At 48.4% G+C, this 20496-nt stretch overlaps 1 protein-coding gene across 3 annotated transcripts in view; it reads right to left on the bottom strand.

The window, feature by feature from the left end:
- NFAT5 (nuclear factor of activated T cells 5) overlaps positions 1-20496 on the bottom strand; it is a 1479138-nt gene that overhangs the window by 603971 nt on the left and 854671 nt on the right. For all 3 annotated transcript variants that reach the window (XM_069635522.1, XM_069635523.1, XM_069635524.1), the window contains exon 6: positions 13514-13686. In XM_069635522.1, coding sequence (XP_069491623.1) covers positions 13514-13686 — 173 coding nt within the window. The remainder of the gene's footprint in view (positions 1-13513; positions 13687-20496) is intronic.

The raw sequence follows: 20496 nt of genomic DNA on the forward strand, positions 1-20496 counted from the left end.
CCTTTAACATGGCCTCCTTTTCAAAACAGACATCCCTTGCCAGCAATATGGCCACCCCCCTTTTCTTGGTCTTGTGCGATGCACTAAACACCTCCCAGATCCCTCCCCCCAGCATTTTTGGTTCCTCCCCTGCGCCCAATGTGTCTCTTGGAGAAAGAGCAGGTCAGGTTTAACCCTCCTAAATTCCCTACAGACCAAGGACCTCTTGGTTGGGGTGTTCAGCCCCTGCACATTTAGGGAACCCACACCCAGGGCAGGCAGGTTTTCAGCCATTATCCAGATTCTCCTTTCTCTCGGTTAGCCTCCTCACAGCACCGCTCCCTTCCAGCTCTGTTTGAATTATATTCGGTTCCCATTTACCCCCTCCCTCCCTCCCCCCCAGGTGGGCCTTAAACTGTTCCCCAACTGCCCCCTGTTCCCCACTTCAAATGTAACAGTCCCAACTTTCCCCATAACCCCCTCCCCCCACCCCAGCGTCCAGCCAAATAGTTCCACCATTACTGGTAATTGGCCGTACCACCAGCCTGCCGCCTTCTGCTAGGCTGATATTGAGACTCACTCCTCTTTGAGGCCCCCCCACCACGCCCCGAGTCACACCCCCAGAAGTCCCCTTATAGTTGCTGTTCAAGGGGACCCTGTGCGTTGTTGGACCCCATGATCTTTGCTGCCAACTTGCTTTCGGGCCAGGTTGGTCCTCTCGTCTTCAATCGGGGGTTCTTGCATGGACCCCGGGGTCCTCTCCCTCTTCCATTATATCTTCAACTCCTAGTCCCCCGTGGGCCGGATTGGCCCGCTCCTCTTCATTTGGGGTCGTTTCGCTCTCTATCCTTCGCCGGGGACGGCGTGTTCAATTTTTTGAATTTCCTTGAGCCTGTCTTCCTTTTCCTGTCTCCCTGTGGCCCGTGTCCTCTTGCATCTTCCGCGGCCATCCCTGTGGGTTCCCTCTGGGGGGTCAGATCTGTCACATAGTCTTCGATGGCCCCCCTTATGTCATCCTCCGTGACCAGGGTTATCCGCTGACCCATATACTCGAACGCGAGGGAGAAAGGGTAACCCCATCTGTAGCGCACCCACTTCCCCTTTAGCAACTGCATTAGGGAGCAGCACATCCTGCGTTTGGCCAGTGTGTATGAAGAGAGGTCTTGGAAAATGGACACCTGTGCATTGTTAAATGTAATCTCCTGAGTCTTCCTGGCCTCCTCCAGCACCTTCGCTTTTTCCGTGAAATAGTGAAACCGGACCAAGATAGACCGGGAGCCCTCCGCTCTGCCCACCGCTCTGAACCCGGTCAAACATTGGTCCCGTTGTCATTTCATCCTAGAAGAGGAGAATGATCATTTCTCTCACCACACGGATAAATCTCTCTCCGTTTCTCTCTCCATCTCCGGGATCCCAAAAAAATCTGAGGTTGTTCCTCCGTTCCCTATTTTCAAAATCATCCATTTGCCTGGCCCTCTCCTCATCCCTTTTTTCAAGGGCCGACAGTCTCAAATCCATTCCCATCTCTTGGGTCGCTGACGACGATTGGTTAGTCTCTAGCTGTAGCAGTCTGTCATCAACCTATCTACACTTTGGTCCATTTTTCCAATTTCTGGGCAATGTCCACTCGCATGTCCCTGATCTCCTGCAGGACCGAGGCAAAACCCTTTTCCATTGTTGTGGTGGATGGGGACGGAGTCTCCGACTGGGCCATTCCCCTCTCTCGGTCCGGGCCGCTGTTTTCGCTTCTGGCCTTCTGGTATCGGTATTCCTAAAGCGATTTTTGCCAGCTCATCAGTCCCCCTCCCCCTCACTCCAGATGGTATCCCTCAGGGAAGAACTGAGAGGTTCGAATTGGACTTCTGCCCTCTTTCCTCCTGTCCTGACCGCCTCTGGTGGACCACCCCAGGGCGGGCACACGCCCCACCAACCTCAGGTGGGGGCCTCACACCCTATCTGTTCTCCTCGTGTCCGTCCGAGTCCTCCTATCACTCCTGCGGGGGGGTAGGAGGGGGGGTTGTTGGAGACCGCCGGGATAGAACCGCGGGGTGTTAACTCGCCGGTGGGGGTCCAACCCTTGTGCCTCACCGGCCTATTCCAGTTGTACGTGCTCCCCTGTCAATTCGACAGCAAGTGGGCACACGCCCTGGGTTGGGAACCAGGGGCCACCACCTGTGCAGAGTCTGGCCGCAGGATCCCCACCCCTTCACTTTCTGCCACCCGATGAATGCGGGGTTGTCCTCCCCTCAAATGCCCCCAAGGGCCCCCCCCCCCCCCCCCGAGGGCCTGGCAACCGCGAAACCGCCCCGACAGCTCTCCCGTACCTGGCAGGGTCCCGGGGGCCCAGGCATCTTCTGTCCGGTGCTGTACCAGTGTGAGGGCCAGCGGCCAGTCCTCTACCCCCCCCCGGAACTCTGCAGGCTCCGGTGGGCCTGCAAATCCAGGTCTGTGGTACCTCCGCTCTGATGGCCTTTCAAGGATCCGTGGGCCGGGGTCACAGCGCCCCCACTGCTCTTCTCTGTGATCGGGGGGGGGGGGGGAGCAGGCGTCCTCGCTACCAGCGGGCCCGGGCCTCTGGAGCTGGTCTCTTCTGACTGGGGGAGAGGCACCTTCAGCGCTCGGGCGCTGTCCCCCAGCACAGCAGGCCTCCGCAGGTGGGTTCTCCCCGATCCTCCGGTGTCAACACGGACGGGGCTGGGGGGTTGGGGGGGGAAAGAGACCGGCCGCGCTGGCAGGCTCCCGCGGTGCCAGCGCGCCGCGTCCCCTCTCGCTGCCCTAAGCCGCTCGGATCACACGCGGCTCCCCTCGCTGGGCAACAGGACTCGTTCTCCGGCACCCGGGGGTCCACCGACGTCGCTCCTTCGGCGGGGGGCCCTAAAGTTCAACGCTTCGACGGGCCGAGAATATCCCATTGGGGGGTCGCGTGGGGGGCTCAATCCCTTGTCTCAGCCTGGCTTTGGCGGGAGCTTAGACTTCAGGTAGCCAAAGCCTGTGCGCCCCCCTGGTGGCCTCCCCAGCAGTTTTCTTTTACTCGAAGATTACCAAAATCTATGATGGTATGGCAAACACAAATGCCTTCATGTAATTGCATCGTCACATCCTCCTCAAATGGCAAATGGTCAGGTAACTTCATTCATTAATAGCAGAGAGAGTGACTCTTTCCCTCTCCCTTCCTATTCCCTCCCATCTACTTACACAGCCCATCCACCAAAGCTTCATCCTCTCCCGTAGACGCATGAAATTTAAGGATCCAACCTGATATAAGCTTTCATTATGAACAGCCTGGAAGCATCTGGCAGGGCACAGTCTTCAGACTTTAAACAAGTTTTAGTAACTCCACTCATATTTAAATAAACGAAAGAAAATTGCCCTAGACACCGATGTACCAGAAAAAGTCTGCCAATCTCAAAATTGCCCAAGCTAAACTTCGAGTACACTGTGGTTTTCGTTCTGGGCACATGTTCAGAGAAATAACCTTTTGGATCACTAGTAGCTTGAATTATGTCCTTACAGAGACCCTCCATGAAACTGGGCCACATGAATGATAGATGAATGAGACAGATTATTCTCTGTGGCCTTCGATCTTGTTAACCATCCTGCAGTAATATCACGGCTCAGGGATATCTGTGTCAGAAGTCAAGTCCTTACTTGCACTGAATGTCATAGGGTGTCTATGCCAATGTTCTCTTCAAAGACTCTACCAACCAAGAGTGGTGTGTCACAGGGATCAGCACTGTCACCGCACTACAACCTTTACTTGCTCCCCCTCACGACAGGATTCACTACAGAGATAATATCTGAATCTTGTTGCAAATATTATTGGCTTCTTTTTCTGGAGTTTGGTAATATCATGAAACATTGTGCAGCCACTGCAGGTGCTTAGGTGTGGAACAATTTCCTCAAGCTAAATCCAAACATAAAATATTGGTGACACATTCGTCAACATGGAACTTTAAACCTTCCTAGCAGACTTCTTCAGGATGCTGCCACGGAGACCTCTTTGAAACAGGAGTCATTATTGACAATAAATGCATTGATTGCACAAAGAGCACAGATTTAGACTGGGTTAATCCACCTGAAAATGCTGAGAAAAAGCCAAGAGCATCCACTGGGCCCCCACAATGTATTAAATTGCAGCGGCTTCGGAATGCTGCCAATATGTTTCCTCTCCGGTACACAAGTCGCTAGTCTATCTCGTCTATTGAGAGTGGCCTGCACTTGTTACAAGTACAATTACATATTCTTTTAAAGGAGCTTTGTTTGGCTCACGGACTACTACGAAACTAGTCAGCACAATGCTTAAATAAGCTGCATTCTATTTAGACACATTTGCTCTAATCTACCTACAATTCCTTGCTCTTTGGTTCTGTTCAGAATTGGCAGCAGAGATTTCTCATGTTTCCTCCTTGTAGAATAGCATGGCCCTTTTAATTAGATTGGCTTCAAACCATTTTCAATTCCGTAGCTAGAAAAACCTGCCTGTACAGAGCTATGTCAAGCATTTACTAGCATTAGCACCCTGGCGGCGGGTGCCAGCCTATCAGGGTGTCAAGAACTCACAGGTAGTTGGGGGAAGCATGCAGCGCCAGGTTGCCCCAGGTAAAATGAGACAAATGTGTGGTTACAATACACAAAGGATTAAACACCTTTATTTTAGGACATTGCTTTGTGTACCATGTAGGCAAAGGACTTAGCATGGGCTGGCTAGACTGAAAACCCATAGGAACACGAAAAGAAGCAAAGGGACTACATTACCCAGAAGGCTTGCGTGCCCACGAGCCTCTGGGATTCATCAGGACAACGCCGAAACAACCGCGCATGCGCGCAGCACGCACAAAGAACTCTGCTTGCGCTACACATCCTAGATGAGAGAGGACGTGTCTCCGAGGGCTCCTGCAGGCAGCCATCAGCGGGGCCATTCCCCTCCTGCGAACACTGCAGGCCCCGCTCAAGACTTCAGATAAGTGCAATAAATAACATTTGGTTAAATTTTTGAAGCGCGAACATCAGCAGTGTTCTGGCGCCTTTGGGAATATTGCATGTAGGGTCCTCACGGACACCTAGATGTTGAAATCCTTGATGGCACTCAAGTCGGGGCACCAGCACCATTAACCTTAGATGCCGCATAGCATCAGGAGTTCTCTGTAGAACTCGAGCCGGGGCTCCGGCACCATTAACCCTTCATGTCGCGTGCTATTGGCAGCTGGAGACGAGGTTGTGAAAATCAATGACTGTTACGCGATTCCATGATGCACGCTCATTAATGTTTTGTTTTCTTTGTATCGGCATTCTGTCGTTCGCACAGCATGGCTAGAACATTGGTCGGTTTATGGCAGAATCAAGTGCTTTCAATTTGTTTTAGTTTCTTGAAGTACAAAGTACATATATGGTTGTGGTTTTCCAACAACAAAGGGTAATGCATGATGTATGATTATAGAAGGGTATGTTTAAATAATACTCACTGTAAGGTCAACTGCTGATGACAATAGGTGCCTAGGTTGTGGAGATCAGCGCCAAAGGAGTGAGAGGAGCACCCAAGTGCTTCTGGCCAAAAGTTGAGGTTAAGCTAGGCCAAGGTGTATAGCCAAGTGTGTGTACGCATGAGGAGTGTGTGGGCGGAGCTCCAGCTGCTTCAGAAACCCGAGGAGGGGCATCTAAGAGAATTCCTCCCCAACTTTCCCTTCCGCTTTCCATATCCCTTTCCTACCCCTCTACCCGTTTTCCCTAACTCCCCCTACCCATCCAAACCAACGGGCCCTAACCCTCTTTTCCCGGCGGGTCAAGGAAGCCTTTGTTGTTAACATTCCAGGCCCCAAGACCCAACGGGGAGGCAGGTGTACGTGCTACCTCCGTGCAAGAACGCGACCTTGACACAGGGTGCTATGAACGCGGGCTTGAACCGCAGGTGAAAACCTGCATTCCATGCCGCCCGATGGCCAGCTCCCCCCGCTGCCATCTTCCCCGACCCTCCGTCCCCTTTATTTTTTTTACATCCCACCCCCCTATTTAGTTTACTTCGGCGGCGGGTGCCACCGCTGCATCTGCTCCTTACCCTTGCCTTCCGCAGGCCGCCATGGAAACGCAAGAGGGGCTAAAAGATTTTCCTTCGTTCAACGCGCACAGCGTCCCATTAAACGAAGCAAAATCCTTTCTTTTTTTAGCAATCTGAGTAACCGCTTTGGTAGCCCAGTGTGCTAATGGCCTTAAGAGCTGGAACTGGGGGTAACAGCCCGAAACCCTCGTTAATGGCCCTTGCGTACAACATCACAGCAGTAGCATCAGTGCAAAGAAGCTCCTTGTCGCCAACTGTGCACTTCTGAGTACTATCATGACATAAAAATCATTGATAGACTGACATTAACCATATCTTCTAGAGCTATGCTTCTAAAATGAATTAATGAGATGCTATAACTGGTTCATTACCTACTGGATTGCAGGGCGAAGAAGAACCATTTAAAATAACTGCAACTGCCATGTTTTCACACGTACACTCTATGCAAGGTCACAAAACACTATATTTTTTTTATTACATGTATTTTGTTGGCATTTTCAACAATAAGAACATATGTAACCCCCCCTCCACATCCCTTCTGGCCCTTCCCTCCCTATCCCCTCAATCCCAACATTTGTAACCAACTCCCCCCTCCGCCAACCCCCCCACGAGTCCCTAAGCCTGTAGTTTGGCTCCCGGTCCCAAGTTTCTATGGGTGGCCAGTCCTCAAGCCAGACAGTTTACAGGCCCTTTGCACCAATTGAGTCCTGTCTCCCTTCCCCGCCCCCCTGCCCCGAAGACCTCGCCTCCCCTAGACACATCAGCCAGGTCCCCACCAAGCTTCCTGTGGCGGCTAGCTCCAAGTGGTGCGATTTCTCAAACCAGCCGCAACAGTCTCATTTTCCTCGGGCACCATGTGGCCTGCGAACCCTGTTGCTATTGATGCATGACAATGTCCAAGTCCGACAGAATTCTTTGGTGATCCCCCTGAATCAAATAAGTCACCCACTCCATCGCCATGAAGTTCCAGATTTTACTAATCCATTAATTTTCTGTGGGGGCATATTCTGTTTCCATGTGTGTGCCATCACAAGCGCTGCCGCCACCATCAGGATGACGTACATCTTTCTTTGAGCTTTCAAGGGTAGATTTCCCAGCACCGCGCCCAGCCCCAGTATGGCCACCCCTATGTTGTCCGGTATCTGACTCCCAAAAATGCAATTCATTGCTGCACAGACCGTATCCCAATATGACTGTATGGCTGGGCATTTCCACCAGATTTGCTTCCATGATCCCAGTCCCCCACATCCTCTCCAGCAGGGTCCTCACACAGTTGGGTAGAATTTATGTAGTTTTTGTTGGGTGAGATGCCATTAGTCCATTAACTTAACCCACATCTCCTGAAGCTTGATGGCTCACGTGTGCTTGGGGATATCTGCACATAACAGAGTCCACTGTTCCCACTCCAACAGCTGACCCACCGCAGTTTCTCACTGCCCCATATAGTGCCACACCTGACTCCTTCTGCTTTGATCCCATATAAAGCTCCTACCAGATGTCTATCCCCCATGTCTGCAGTTACAAACCTTTTAAAGGGAGTGAGATCCCTGGTGGCCACTGATCTGACCATTGGCTTCGTAAGCCAGTGCCTCAGTTGGAAGTAGCAATACCTATCCTCCACTCGTCTAGCCCAAAGTCCTGCTTGCACTGTTCAAAAGGATTTCATCTCCTGACCCGAGAACATGTCTCGTAGTTTGCGGCACTCTGTCCCCTCCAACTCGTGGAAGGCACCCCTTTACTTACCTGGCGTGAACTAGCGAACGTCAGCAAGGAGAGGAAGGTGGTCAAATTCACCTTCCGCACCCACTCATCCCATGAGTCCACCACCAGGGACCCTATCCCTCTACAATACAACTGCAAGTCTGTCCCCGTTGGGTAGCCACAACAAATCGTCCAGCCGCGAGCTCACCACTGATTTGTCCATTCGACACCAGACCTTCACGCGGTTGCACCTAAACCAGTCCCGGATTACTCTGATTTGAGCCTCGAGGTAGCTGAAGCGGATGTTTGGTGCTCCCAGCCCTCCCTTGCTTCTAGGTGACATTAGCTTCTGCATAGCTACCCTGGGTCTCTTGTTCCAAATAAATGACCCCACATGTTTTTGAAGGGTCCTGAAAAAAACGTAGGAAACCCCCACTGGCAGGGCAGTGAAATAGTATAGGACTTTTGGCAAAATCACCATGTCAAGCACATTTATCCTCCCAAGCCAGGATATTGATAAGGACGCCCATTCAGCCATCAGCCGGTGCAGCTTTTCCGCAAAAAGGCGAGTAGTTAGCTCGATAGAGAGCACCCACAGAGACTGTAATCTGCACCTCCAAATATCTAAAACCGGTTTCCGCCCATTTATAGGATACTGTACCCCGCAATTCCTGGACCTCGCCTGAGGGGACGGTAAAGTTTAGTAACTGACTTGTGGGCATTTATTTTAACCCTTCCACCTCCCCAAAGAGAAGACGTTACCGCAAGATCCCCAGAAATTATGTGTCTGGTTCTGTGATCAAGAGGAGCATGTCATCAGCTAACGCTGCAACTCTGTGCTCCTCGCCTCCAAAAGGAATTCCCTCTGTCTGGGGAGGCTCTAATGCTGGTCAAGAGCGGCTCCAGGTGGATGGCATAAAAGAGCGGGGACAGCGGGCAGCCCTGTTTAGTACCTTTTGAGACCTTGATCCTCTGGGAAAGCTGCCCTTTAATTGCCAGACGATTAATTTGGGGAGGAGCATTTCTAGGTTTGACGCCAGGAACTTGGTGTAGATCATTGTGCCTAGATTAATAAGGGCAATCGGCCGGTAAGAACCGCATTGGGTGACCTTATCCGGCTTTGGGAGAAGCACAACCGTGGCTTCTTCCATTGACAGGGTGATGCACCCTGCCCGACCAAAAAAGTTAAAGTGCTGGACTAAGTGCGGTATCAGTGCCTCTCTAAAGGTTTTGTAGAAAATCGTTGGGAAGCCGTCCTAGCCCAGGCCCTTTCCTGATGGCAAGGCAGCTATTATGGCCCTTATTGCTTCAGGATTAATATCCCCCTTAAGGTCTTCCCCTTCTTGAGGAGTGATCTTAGGGAGAGGACACTGGGACAGGTATTCCATTTGGGCTCCTTCCTCAGGGGAATCTGACATGTACAGTGATGAATAATATTCTGTGAACGCCTAAATTATGTTGGGTAGAGAAGTGATTTCTTGCCCCCCGCCTGTCTTTATTTTAAAGACACGTCCCTGAAGCTTCCTTTTTCCTAATCAACCTCTCTAACAGGCGATTCGCCTTAATGGCTTTGACATAATAATTCTGTTGGAGGTAGAGCAATGAGCACTATGCAGCTCTAGTCTGCAAAACATCTAGCTGACCCCTGATCAGCCGATATTCCCTCTGCAGCGGGCTCCCCACATTATTTGCCATTTGAGCCATTAAGTTTAGCTTCCAATTCCTCCTGTAAGAGACCTAGTTGTTTGTCCCTCAGGCACTTCATTGCGATTAGCTCCCCCCTCAATGTAGCCTTAAACGCATCCCATACCACCTGGTTGCGTATACCCACTGTTGCATTAAGTGCCAAGTATTCCAAGATTGTATTCTTTGTCCTCGCATAGGACTTCATCCTTGAGGATGTGGCTAGGGAACTTCCACCACCATAGGCCTGGTTCGCTCTGCCCCATATTTAAGGTAATAGTTATGGGCACATGGTCTGACAGAGCGATCACTCCTAGCTCTATCCCCGTGACCATTCCCAGTAGTGACCTTGAAATCCAAGCATAGTCTATCCTGGAGAAGGATCTATGAACGTGGGAATAAAATGTGTAGCCATTCTTCTCAGTTCCCTCCAGCTATCCATCATCGCCAATTGGGTCATGCATTTCTTCAGGCTGGCAGAAGGGGGCCGCCTAGTTATGGAACACCCTTGCACTCCTTTCTTCTCTTGGCTCCCGCACCAGATCAAAGTCGCCTGCCAATATTATCTGCCCTTTGGCAAAGGTCTCCAATTTGGGCAGTGTCGCACATAAGAACACATTTTGCCCGATATTGGGGCCATAGATTGCTACCACTGTATATGTCTCCCTCTCCCACTGGAAAGACACTCAGATAACTACCCTGTCAGAGTCCCCATCTGTGGCTATGATCTGAAAGCCTGGAATGTCAGAAATGGTGATTGGCACCCCTGCATCTTCCCATGCCCGGTACTTCGCTTATGACTACTTCACCTATGCGGGGGACAACATTCCTCTTTCTGTAACCTCCATTTCCCTCATCGCGGTGATCCTGTGTCAGTGGTTGCATGGGCACCTTCCACTACTACCCCCTCGTCAAGGGGTTTAACCGGGTCACTCAGGACCTGTTTTTTGGGCGCCTTGTCGGAACCTTTGTTCACTCCCACATTTTACTCTTGGGCAGTTCTGTCGCTAGTCTTTGTTCTTGCCCAGATGACCCTTCGTCCTCAATCCTTGCAGGTGGTGACCCGATGCAGTTTCCCTTCCCATTCGAACAATAGACCAAAGAGAAAGGTCCATTTGTAGTGTGTGTGTCCGCCCGCATCAGGGCACGCACCACCGGACCAATCAACCTACGCTTCACCAGTGTGGTCTGGGTTAGGTCCTGGAATAGCTGAAGCTCCGAGCCATTGTTGGTGATTTTTCTTGCCCTCCTGACGGCCGACAGCACCTTCCCCTTCTGCCCGTACTTGGGTAGGGCCACCACTAGACCCCTGGGTCTGGCCCCTCGCTCTCTCCTCTTTGGCCCTACTCTGTGTATGCGGTCAATCTTCCACCTCCAGAAAATCCGTGAACACCTGCTGTGCCATCATGTGTAGATCCTTGTCCGCCACCGCCTCAGCAAGGTTTTTTATTCTGATGTTTGATCTTCTCGAGCAGGTTTCATAGTCTTTGCTCTGGATGTCGAGGTTCTGCGTGACCCTTCCTAATTGCTCTTGCAGCTCATCGATCTTATGTGTCCTCTGCAACCTCTTGTGTGGCACTCAACTGCATTGGTCCACTACTCTAGTTTAGCTATGTTCCCCTTCACCTCTTGCAATGACTGGGACAGTTCCGCTCGCATGATGCTCAGCTGCGATTCAATGTTATTCACTACTTAGTCACCAAAGTCCTGAAAGCATTGGCGAAGGACCTCCTGGGTGACCACATGATCTTTTAGTGGGCTCTCCTGTCCCGGACCCCAGGTCTCCCCGAGCCGATACCTCGCAATCTCTGCGCCAGAGTCTCTGTAGATTTCCCTCCTGTGGTTTCTTCCCCGACTTGGGGGCAGCTTGCATGTTTTTTCCCCTTTGTTTTTGGATATTTTGTGCAGGCAGGTCTGATGGGGGAGCCGTGACCCCTCTTACACTTCCTCTGGCAATTTTTTCTGGACTTGGGTACCCCCTCCCTTCGCTACTTTGTGGGTCTTCCTTTGACCGTGCAAGGGGGTTTGAACTCCCTTCTAACTATGCGCTGGTGAGCCACTGATTATCCCACCCCTTGGGAGTCAAGCGACCCACCTCCTGGCTCCAATGCCACTTTTAATCTGCTCTGGGCCCCATCAAGGTGGCCTCTCCATTACTCTTCCATGCCGCCAATGATGTATATGGGCTCTTTGGCCTTCCATTTGCCTCCAATTAGCTCTGGAATGGCCTGGTGAGGCCGGAGCCCCCACAGTTACTATGTGTGGTGCGCCTCCTGCTCGCTTGTCCCCGTTGCTGTTTATCTGGATGAGGATGCAATTTTTGGGGTGTTGTATGCAACTACAAGGTTCAACCTATTTCCACACATAGGCCTCCTACCAACCCAGCTATGGCGATGCAGGACCTCCCCTGGTCCTCTCTGCAGTGTGCTGACTTCTGAGCTTGGGTTAGGGCCCTCCCGCCACACACTCCATCTCCTCACTGTCCCATTGCTCTGTGTTGATGATCACCCTGGACTGGACAGTCACTGGCAGCATGCTCTCTTTCCACAGGCCAGGGCGCTCGCTATCCTGTGATGGTTCTCCCCCTTGAGGGTAACGAGCCACTCTGTCACTGCCTTCCTATCTCCAGGCCTGCACTGTGCGGCCACTCCCAGGCCTTTTGGCCGCTCCAAGTGTTCCTCCTCTTCACTCTGCTGCTCGCAGCATCCAGCTGCTGGATTATCCCCTGCAGAGCCTCCTGGCCGCACCCTTGGGTGCGTTGCTGCTCTGGCGCAGGGGAGGCTCAGTCCCCATTGCTCCTCCCACTGCCGCTCGCCCATGGGGAAGCCCCTGCTACAAGTCTAGACCTGACTGGTCTCCGCTCCCGCCAGCTCCTGGGTACTTGTCCTCACTCTCAGGGTCAGGGAACTATCTCGCCAAATTATCGCTCCAAATGTACCAGGTGCTGCCTACTATCCAGGGCCTCCCTGTAGCCCCTGACTGGAGGGGCGTGGATGTTGCTGCCTCCTCCTCCACATGGATCTTGCCGCCGCCGCCTCCTCCTACTCCTCCTCCTCCTCCTCCTCCTCCTCCCGGGTGCCATCTTAGGAAAGCCATTAGTCTCCAGCGGCCATTGCCGTCAACACTGGTGGGTGAGCGGGCCAGAAGTGCCCCAGTCCTCACCACCAGCGGCTTACCTGGTATGGGTGTCTTGCCGCATCCGACCCTCACACCTCCGCTGGTCGCCTGGTCCCCGATCCACGGCTTTTATATACCTGCAGAGCCAGACGCGTAGGGCCATCCACAATTCACTGGTTGCAGAGGCAGCTTGCCAGCACTCCGCGCCGTACACCCGTTCGGGGCTCTGCATGTTGCCATACCTTGGTCGTGTTTCTCCTCCCCACCACCGCTGCTTGTTTGTGAAGTCCCCGCCTGGAGAAGGCTCTAATTGTTAAGTGCTTTATTTGCAATGGGCCCCATGGGCGAGAGCCCTCCCCTCACGCAGCTATCCCCTCAGCGGTCATCTTGAATCATACTCCTTTTCTGATAATGACTTGTAAGCAGCCTTCATTAAAATAAAATCAATTCAATGTTCATTTTCCATCAAGTGAGTAGAATTGCGCTGTTTGGAAGGAGAAGATAGGCTTAACCAATTTGTAACACTGTCTCCAATGTGTGCTGGCTTTAGGGGGCAATTCCAAATGCTTTGTAAACTTAGAGGAGTTCAAATTCTAATCACCTGGCCCAGTTCCCCTTCTGTGGGAGGGGCAAAAAATATCTGAATGAGAAAGGCATTTATCTCGGTGACATGTCTTTATAACTAAACATTTTATCAAGAATGCACTTATAACGAAACTTTTATAATGAAAAATATTACTCTTTTTTTGGGGGGGTCCTCCCAAACCCCTGTTTCCCACCACTAAAAACTCACCCCAACCATTTCCCCACAAGATTTTACCCTTTAACCCACCCCCCACATACATTTGATATATTGTTCTTTATAAAAGTTTCAATATATGTTCATTCTCCATAACAAAGACTGCATACCATTCATCTCCACCAATAAATATGCAATGAATTTCTTATATTAATGCTGTAAATCATAACAATGATACTTACTGCAAAGTATTGGAGATGAGGGAGTCTGCAGCGTTAAAACAGACCCATCTTTACGAGCTATATTAACCCGGAACACCAGTCGTGCCCTTGTGCTTTTCTTTTTGGAACCAGCAATCCCTATTCGGGCCTCCACATCAGCATTTCTTAACTTTAGAATGCCTACGCAATCAACCCTATGAAAAAACAAAAATGAGACATTGACATGAGAGCAATAGGAACACCATTTAGAAATGTTGGCTGCTGCAACATTCTGCACATCGCAAATTTAACAGAATAGGAAGGGGTACATGAGCTGTAAGAATGACCCTGCGGCAAGGGTATCATACTCCAACTCTACAATAAGAAACTGTCCCTGGTGCAATGCGGGATCCCAAAGCACTTGTGTTTTCAGGTATTAGATAAACAAAAACGGCTATGAGATAACCAAATCCAACAGATTATCCTTCATATCTTCAGATGAAAAGGAAACTAAAGATTAAAAAATAACTGCTCCAAGAGGATTGTACAGTGCTTGGTACAATCCTGGAGTCTCAGCTCATGTGTGCAACCTTTATCTGTGCTATGTGGAAGAGGTAAATGGATCATTTATAAATCTGTTGAGGATGCCATAGTTGGAAATAATTAGGTTACATACATACAAAACTAGTTCTCAAATATTTTCAGGCTAAACATAGGAAACTGGTCATGGAAGTAAGCATTTCTAGATGTGAAATGGACAAGGGCAGAGACTATATTATTGTTGGGACTACAGAAAACAGTTTGCCAAAAATAAGTGCTTGAGAAACTAAGGGCCTACAAAGGTAACCTGCACAGAAGAGGCTCACAGATACAGCCTGAGGCACAAGAGAATCTAGTGTATGCATCCAAACGTAAGAACCTACAACACTTCTGGAAATTACATCCATTTGGTGAAGGGGGTATACTCAGCAAGAAGGCCTCTTGCAAGTATTGCTCCACAAAAAAGGACATGATATTTCAGTTTATAAAACGTTGTCTGCCTTGTCAGAACATTTTCAATCGCCAGGACTCAAAGCCCTTCAGCTTTTAGTGGATACTTATAACTCCTATATGGAGGCTAGAAGCCTTCCTGTGAATGCAAGCAATTTTAATGTGATCACCTCAGCACCAGAACAAAAACCTTTAGGTCATTCACTCAAAATGGACATATAATGAAAGTATGCAAGTCCTACAGTTCTCTTGTTCTTCGAGTTTCTGCTACTGTTAGTTTCCTGATATTTCAAACCATCAACCAAAGAACCCTTGGATTAATGGTGCAATATGCAGATATGCTAATTTTGTTTTTTATTACTTGAATTGAATCAGATACGATTTTTACAAGATTCTTTGTCAAACAAGTGGAAAAATTAATCCATTAAAGAGTCTCAGTCAAACTAACACGGTTTCCGACATGTGCTGAGTATGGTTCAAACATGAACCCGCTCAAAGAGAGGAGAGGAAGTTGAGGAGACCACCAAGCTCTAGAAGCCAATCAAATTTTATTCAAAGTTTTTCAGCACCTTCTTTCGTTAGTTGGTTCATCTTTTTCAGTGCTAAGTCTATTAGTTTAACGGTTGCCAAGGTCCATCTTGTGTGCTCCCGTTATATCAGTCAATTCCAGAGAGTGCTTCATCCGCCATTACAGTGCCTGTAAGTAGGGGTGGCAGATAGATGCATCTGTTCTGTGTTTGAACAGGACATCACTAGATGTCTTAAAGTTTCTGGCTGCTCTGGATTTTTGCATAAGCGGCATCCATTCTCTGCCGATGGCGTTCTAATAGCCAAAATTTCATGAGTCATTAGCAGATTTAATCTGGCTTTCATGAAAGTTTTCCGCATCAGTTTATTCGGGAATTTAACACAGTACATTTGAGGAACTTTTACTTTGTTAAAAGTCGGCGGAAGATGGGCTAGCAGTTTGTTCTCTTGCTTTGTCAATTGTGTCGATCCAGTCCTTGTATTCCATTTTTCTTTTTACTCTTTGCAGGTTTTTTCGCAGATATTCTTCTGAGCATGCCACCTGAATCAATTTTTCTTTTTGCGGAGCAACCCATATGTTTAATGCCTTGCATTTTTCGCTTTTTACTTCTTCAGCTATGACGATGTAAATAGGCAGTGTGTCGGCTACTAGGATTTTTCTGTACAGTTGCATTGCACTTTGCTCCACCGATCCCGCTAAAGACACAAGGCCCAATTCGTGCCGAATTGCTGCCATGGATGTTGACTTGGGGACTCCCAGCACCGCCTTCCACACATGGCCTTACAGTTTGTTCCATAATGACATGGGCATGTTTAGCGTTGCGTTCATTTCGTAGATAAGTGACGGTACAACTTTCGCCTTATAGAATTGGATGGATGGGAGGAGTGAAAATCTGCCGAATTTCTTGTCGACGGATCTAGTTTGTGCTGTTAACCTCTTTGTTTTTTCCCACAGCATTTCCTGCATCATGGTTTCTCTGGCTGAGCCATCAATTATCACTCCTAGATATTTGAAGTGAGACAACTTCGATTTTCGTTTTTATCAAGGAACCAATTTTGGTTTTTGTTTACCTTGTGCTTTACTTTATCCAGGACCACAATTTTCATTTTTGTTTTGTTAATTTCCAGATTATTTTCATCAATGTAACTTGACAGATTGGTTAGTTTCCGTTGTAGACCGATTTGGGTTTGGTCTATTAGAATCACGTCATCTGCATATAGTAGTCTTGAGACAGATGTTTTTCCTATTTTTGGGGGAAATGCCCTTATCTTTGATTCGGAGTGTTGGTAGTCTCCTAGAAAGGCGATAAAGAGAGCCGGGGCTAAGGGACAGCCTTGTTTGACTCCTCGATTAGCTGTTAATTCCTCTCGACAGTGTCCCTTGTCTGTTTAGTTTTACACGCAACTTTGTTTTGGCATGGAGGGCAATTATTGGCTCCAAGATGGATTTTGGACATTCCCACTCTTCCAGTTTTTACCATAGTTTTTCCCGGTCAATTTTGTCAAAGGCTTTAGATAGGTCCACAAAAGCCAGGTAGACTTTCGGCGCTCCTGCCCTGACTTTAGACTTCAAAATGTTTAACAGCAAAATGTACTGCCATTTTTCTGGAAGCCCATTCGAAAGTTGTCCATGCCTGGTGCATTTCTAGCCCATATCCTGAATGGTTCCAATAGTCGTGTTGCGTAGATTTTTCCAAATATATCTAGGAGAGCAAAAGATCTATAGCACTCTGGATCTTCTCTGCACCCTTTTTTGTAGATCGGGACAATTATGGCCTTCAACCAGGTTTCTGGAATAATTTTTGTTCTTCTACAGTGGTCAAAAATGTTGCTGATTGCGGCTGCCTATTCCTTAGGCGACATCTTCAAATCGAGATTTGTTAGGCCGTCTGGCACCGGGGCTCTTGAGGTTTTTAGTTTGACTATTGCCTTTTCAATCTCGTCTGGATTTGTTACATTGGACCATGGTGTTGTGGCTACTCGTTCGCAGGGTGGGGCGATGGTTTGTGGGAAATCGAAAAAGTGCAGCAAAATGAGTTGTCCATCTCAGTTCTGATACTGAGTTTGAGATCTCATTTGCAGGTTGCGTGTTTGTCTATTTGATTAATGACCAGAAGTCCTGTGATCTCTTTGTACTTAATGTTCTCAACATTTCCTCTGAATCATGTTGATATAAGTTAAGTCTGTGGTGTTTTAGCCATCTGGTGTAAACCTTCAATTCATTTTGCCAACTCCACCATACTTCTACTGTGTTTTGTTTTGCTGTTCTTTTCAGTTTCCGTACAGCTTTTCTTTTCTCAACCACCGTCTTGTCGTAAGCATGTTTCGGTAGATCACCGTTATTTTTCTGCCCCGCCGTTTTTACTCTGTAGGCTAAAAGAATTGGGAGATAATTTGGCCTCACTTCAGGTTGTGACTGGGACTCCACTGTTCTGCTCAGGTTGTATTTGGCGTTGATCTTCCTCGCATCTGCTGCTGTCAAGCGGAGGCGTGTTTGTTGGTTGCTTACTGAAACGTTATAGTTATAGGTCTGTTTTACAGAGCGCTTTCCCAGCCATGAACAGTGAAGCAGATTGTGATCACTATGGATGGTTTTTTGTACCTGGAAAGTACATAAGATCAGTAGTAATCCCTGATTTAGGAAAATGTAATGAAGTGTTGCCTTGGAATTAAGGCCCTCCCAGGTCGGGATCGTATTTTGATGCAGACACAATGTTGCGATGTTATAGAGGTTTCTCAGGTTGGTTAGGTTTATCCAAGCCTTTCCTCTTTCTTCCGTTGAGCCCTGTAACACAGGCTCATTTGGGTGGACTCGGTGTTCATCGCAATTTGTATTTAGGTCTCCACATAAGATAATGTCGATGTTGTCATAATCCGCATAAATCTTGTCAATCGTTTCCCCCATTTTCGTGCAGAAAACTTTCGTTGTTCATTGGGGATTCCAGTACGTGTTTATAATCGCTAACTGTGTGGCATCCTCTGGGTCTGGTCCCGATGGTTTATGGATCCAAGATGTAAGGGTGACCAGCAGTTCATAGGATTCCTTCAATTTTTCTTTTGCCGTAATTCCCGAACCTATTCGGATCGCTGTCAAGAGCCCCGATGATGGGCGGCCTAATAGACCTTTTGAGGCTGGAGATATTTCCACCGTGAAACCGTCCAGTGCTGGCTTTTCTGCCAGCCATGTCTCCTGCAGACAAAGGATATCATACTGACCCAGATCGACGTCTCCCATCGTTGTTAAATGTGAGTGTCCTCTTGTATTCCATGATCCCAAGGTGTATACTTCCCCGATGGGTAGTTCCGAAAGTTTTGTGGTTTCATTTGGCAAGTATACTGAGGACAGCGGTTGTTGTTATTTTGCTGTGTTAGAGTTTAAGGCTGATTTAAACCATGTCGACGGACCTTTTGACGTTTTCACATCGCATGGCCTGCTTGCGTTGTCGCCACGAGTCTTGTAGGATCTTTCTGCTGGCCTCTTTGGTGAATATGTAGTTAGAGGTTGGCTTTGTTGATCGTCTGATCTAGTACTTGTTGTTCGGGTATGTTGGCTGTTTTTATGTCTTTTCGAATCTTCATAGGACCAATGCTTCTCGTCCTCGAAGTTGGCTCTTGCGCGCCTGTAGCGTCGATCTTCTTGTTCCGTGTTTGAATTATGGATGTACCTGGCATTGATTCCTTGCCACTTCCCTCTTCGCTCGTTTCTATACAGCTCCTCTGTCCTTGATGTATAGCAATGTTTAAAGTGCTCCACTTCTTTTGTTTTTGATACTTTGTCGTTTTAACCTTGGAATCTCGCATTTCCGTTAATGTGTAGCCCAGATGTTCGATTTCTGTGTAGGCTGCTGCAGTGATCTCTTTGAGGCCCTGGGCCTTGACGTGTAGGCTTTTTCAATTTTCCCTCTATGATACGGTTCGATGAGTGCTAAATCCTCTGTTTTAATTTCTCAGTGTGTCAGTTTTCCTCGTAATTTTTAGAACTGTTTTTCTATTTAGGATTATGTAGCCTTTGTTTTTCACTGATTGTTCCAGTTTGAAAATCCGTACAAATCCTTCCGCACTGTCACTTTTGTTTTTCCGGGGGTCAGATCTCTTAGGTGACTTGCATGCTTCTTTTGTTGGTCGACACTCAAACTTCTCCCTGTCTCCCTTATCTGGATATTCACTTATGTTCCCTTTGTTGATTTGCTGTCTGGGGGCATTTGATACCTGGGGCCCGGCAGAGGTGATGTCATTATTTACTGATCCTCTGCTATTTTTCATTGAGGCCGATCGAGAATGATGCACAGTATCTGCGCTCAGTGTTTTCTTTTTCGCCTCCGATGTGAGCACGGCTCTTTCGGTTTCTATTGGCTCGGATTCCCAATGTTCGGTCATGTTGATCAAGTCTGAGTTAACCATAAATTCCTCTGCAGATCTAGGGGATCTTGTGAGGTCTACTAGTCTATGATGCCTCTGTGGTCCTTTGTGAACGTCTGCATCCTGTGATGTATTTTTTAGGCCTGCCACCTTTGCTTCTAGGTCGTTTTTTCTGTAGCTGGTTGTAATTTTTTCTACCACCCTTTGATTTACTAGCTTCAGTGTGATAGGTTGTTTTTTTGTTGATGCTTGCTTCCGTCCTTTTTCTGTTTCTAGTGTGGTTTCGATTACGGATGCCACTCCTGTTTTTTCCTTTACTTTTGTCGATTCTGCCGGGGCATCAGATGCTTCTGTATCTGGTCGTGGAGTTGTTTTTTTTCCTGTGATCACGCTTTGTTTGCTGGTTGCAGCTCGGATGGATTCTACTACTTTTTCTAGAGCTGACACTTTTGTTTCCCAAGTCTTTTGTTGATTGTTTCTTACCTCCATTGCCGTTAAATAGCCTTCTATGCAAGTCATTTTGGTGTTCATGTTGGTAAGTACAGATGTGTTATCTTTTACACAGTCCTTAAATGATTTATATAATTTACAAAACTGGGCTAGAGCGATGGTAACTGCCGACATAATTGTTAGCATATCTGCTTTTTTGTTTGGTGACTCTTTTTGGGTTGCTATGGATATTTCGCCGAGTCATCTATTCTTTGGTGAGGAATGGATGTTGATCGATCACCTAGGGATCCATGGTGACTCAAAGGTTGAGTTATCAACTGAGAGATTGGCTTTGTGTTCGGTATCCGGTATCAGCAGAGGTGGTGGTGTCTTATTTCTTCGAGTTTCTAGATTCAGAAAGCCTACCTCTCCCTTTTTTACTGCTGCTTTCAGTTCTTGCCCCGTATTAAGATGGACCTTTGTCCAGGCATATCGCTGCTCCCTTTCCAGCTGCTCCTTTACTGGATCGGTCTGTTTTACGGGAGGGACTTGCTCTGCTAAAGTACACCTCTGTTTTTCCAGAGTGAGTGCTGGCCTGCTCAGGCAGATTAGCGATGCCTTCCGATTGCGGGTGCCTTTCCGGTTGCGGCTGGGCATTGTCTCGGCCTTCTATTTGCACACTTGATTGTTCCCGGTCTAATTGTGTGGTGTCATGTATA

This window comes from Ambystoma mexicanum, chromosome 1q (genome assembly GCF_040938575.1).
Source record: "Ambystoma mexicanum isolate Mex_15411 chromosome 1q, UKY_AmexF1_1, whole genome shotgun sequence".
In the NCBI taxonomy this organism is placed as follows: Eukaryota; Metazoa; Chordata; class Amphibia; order Caudata; family Ambystomatidae; genus Ambystoma; species Ambystoma mexicanum.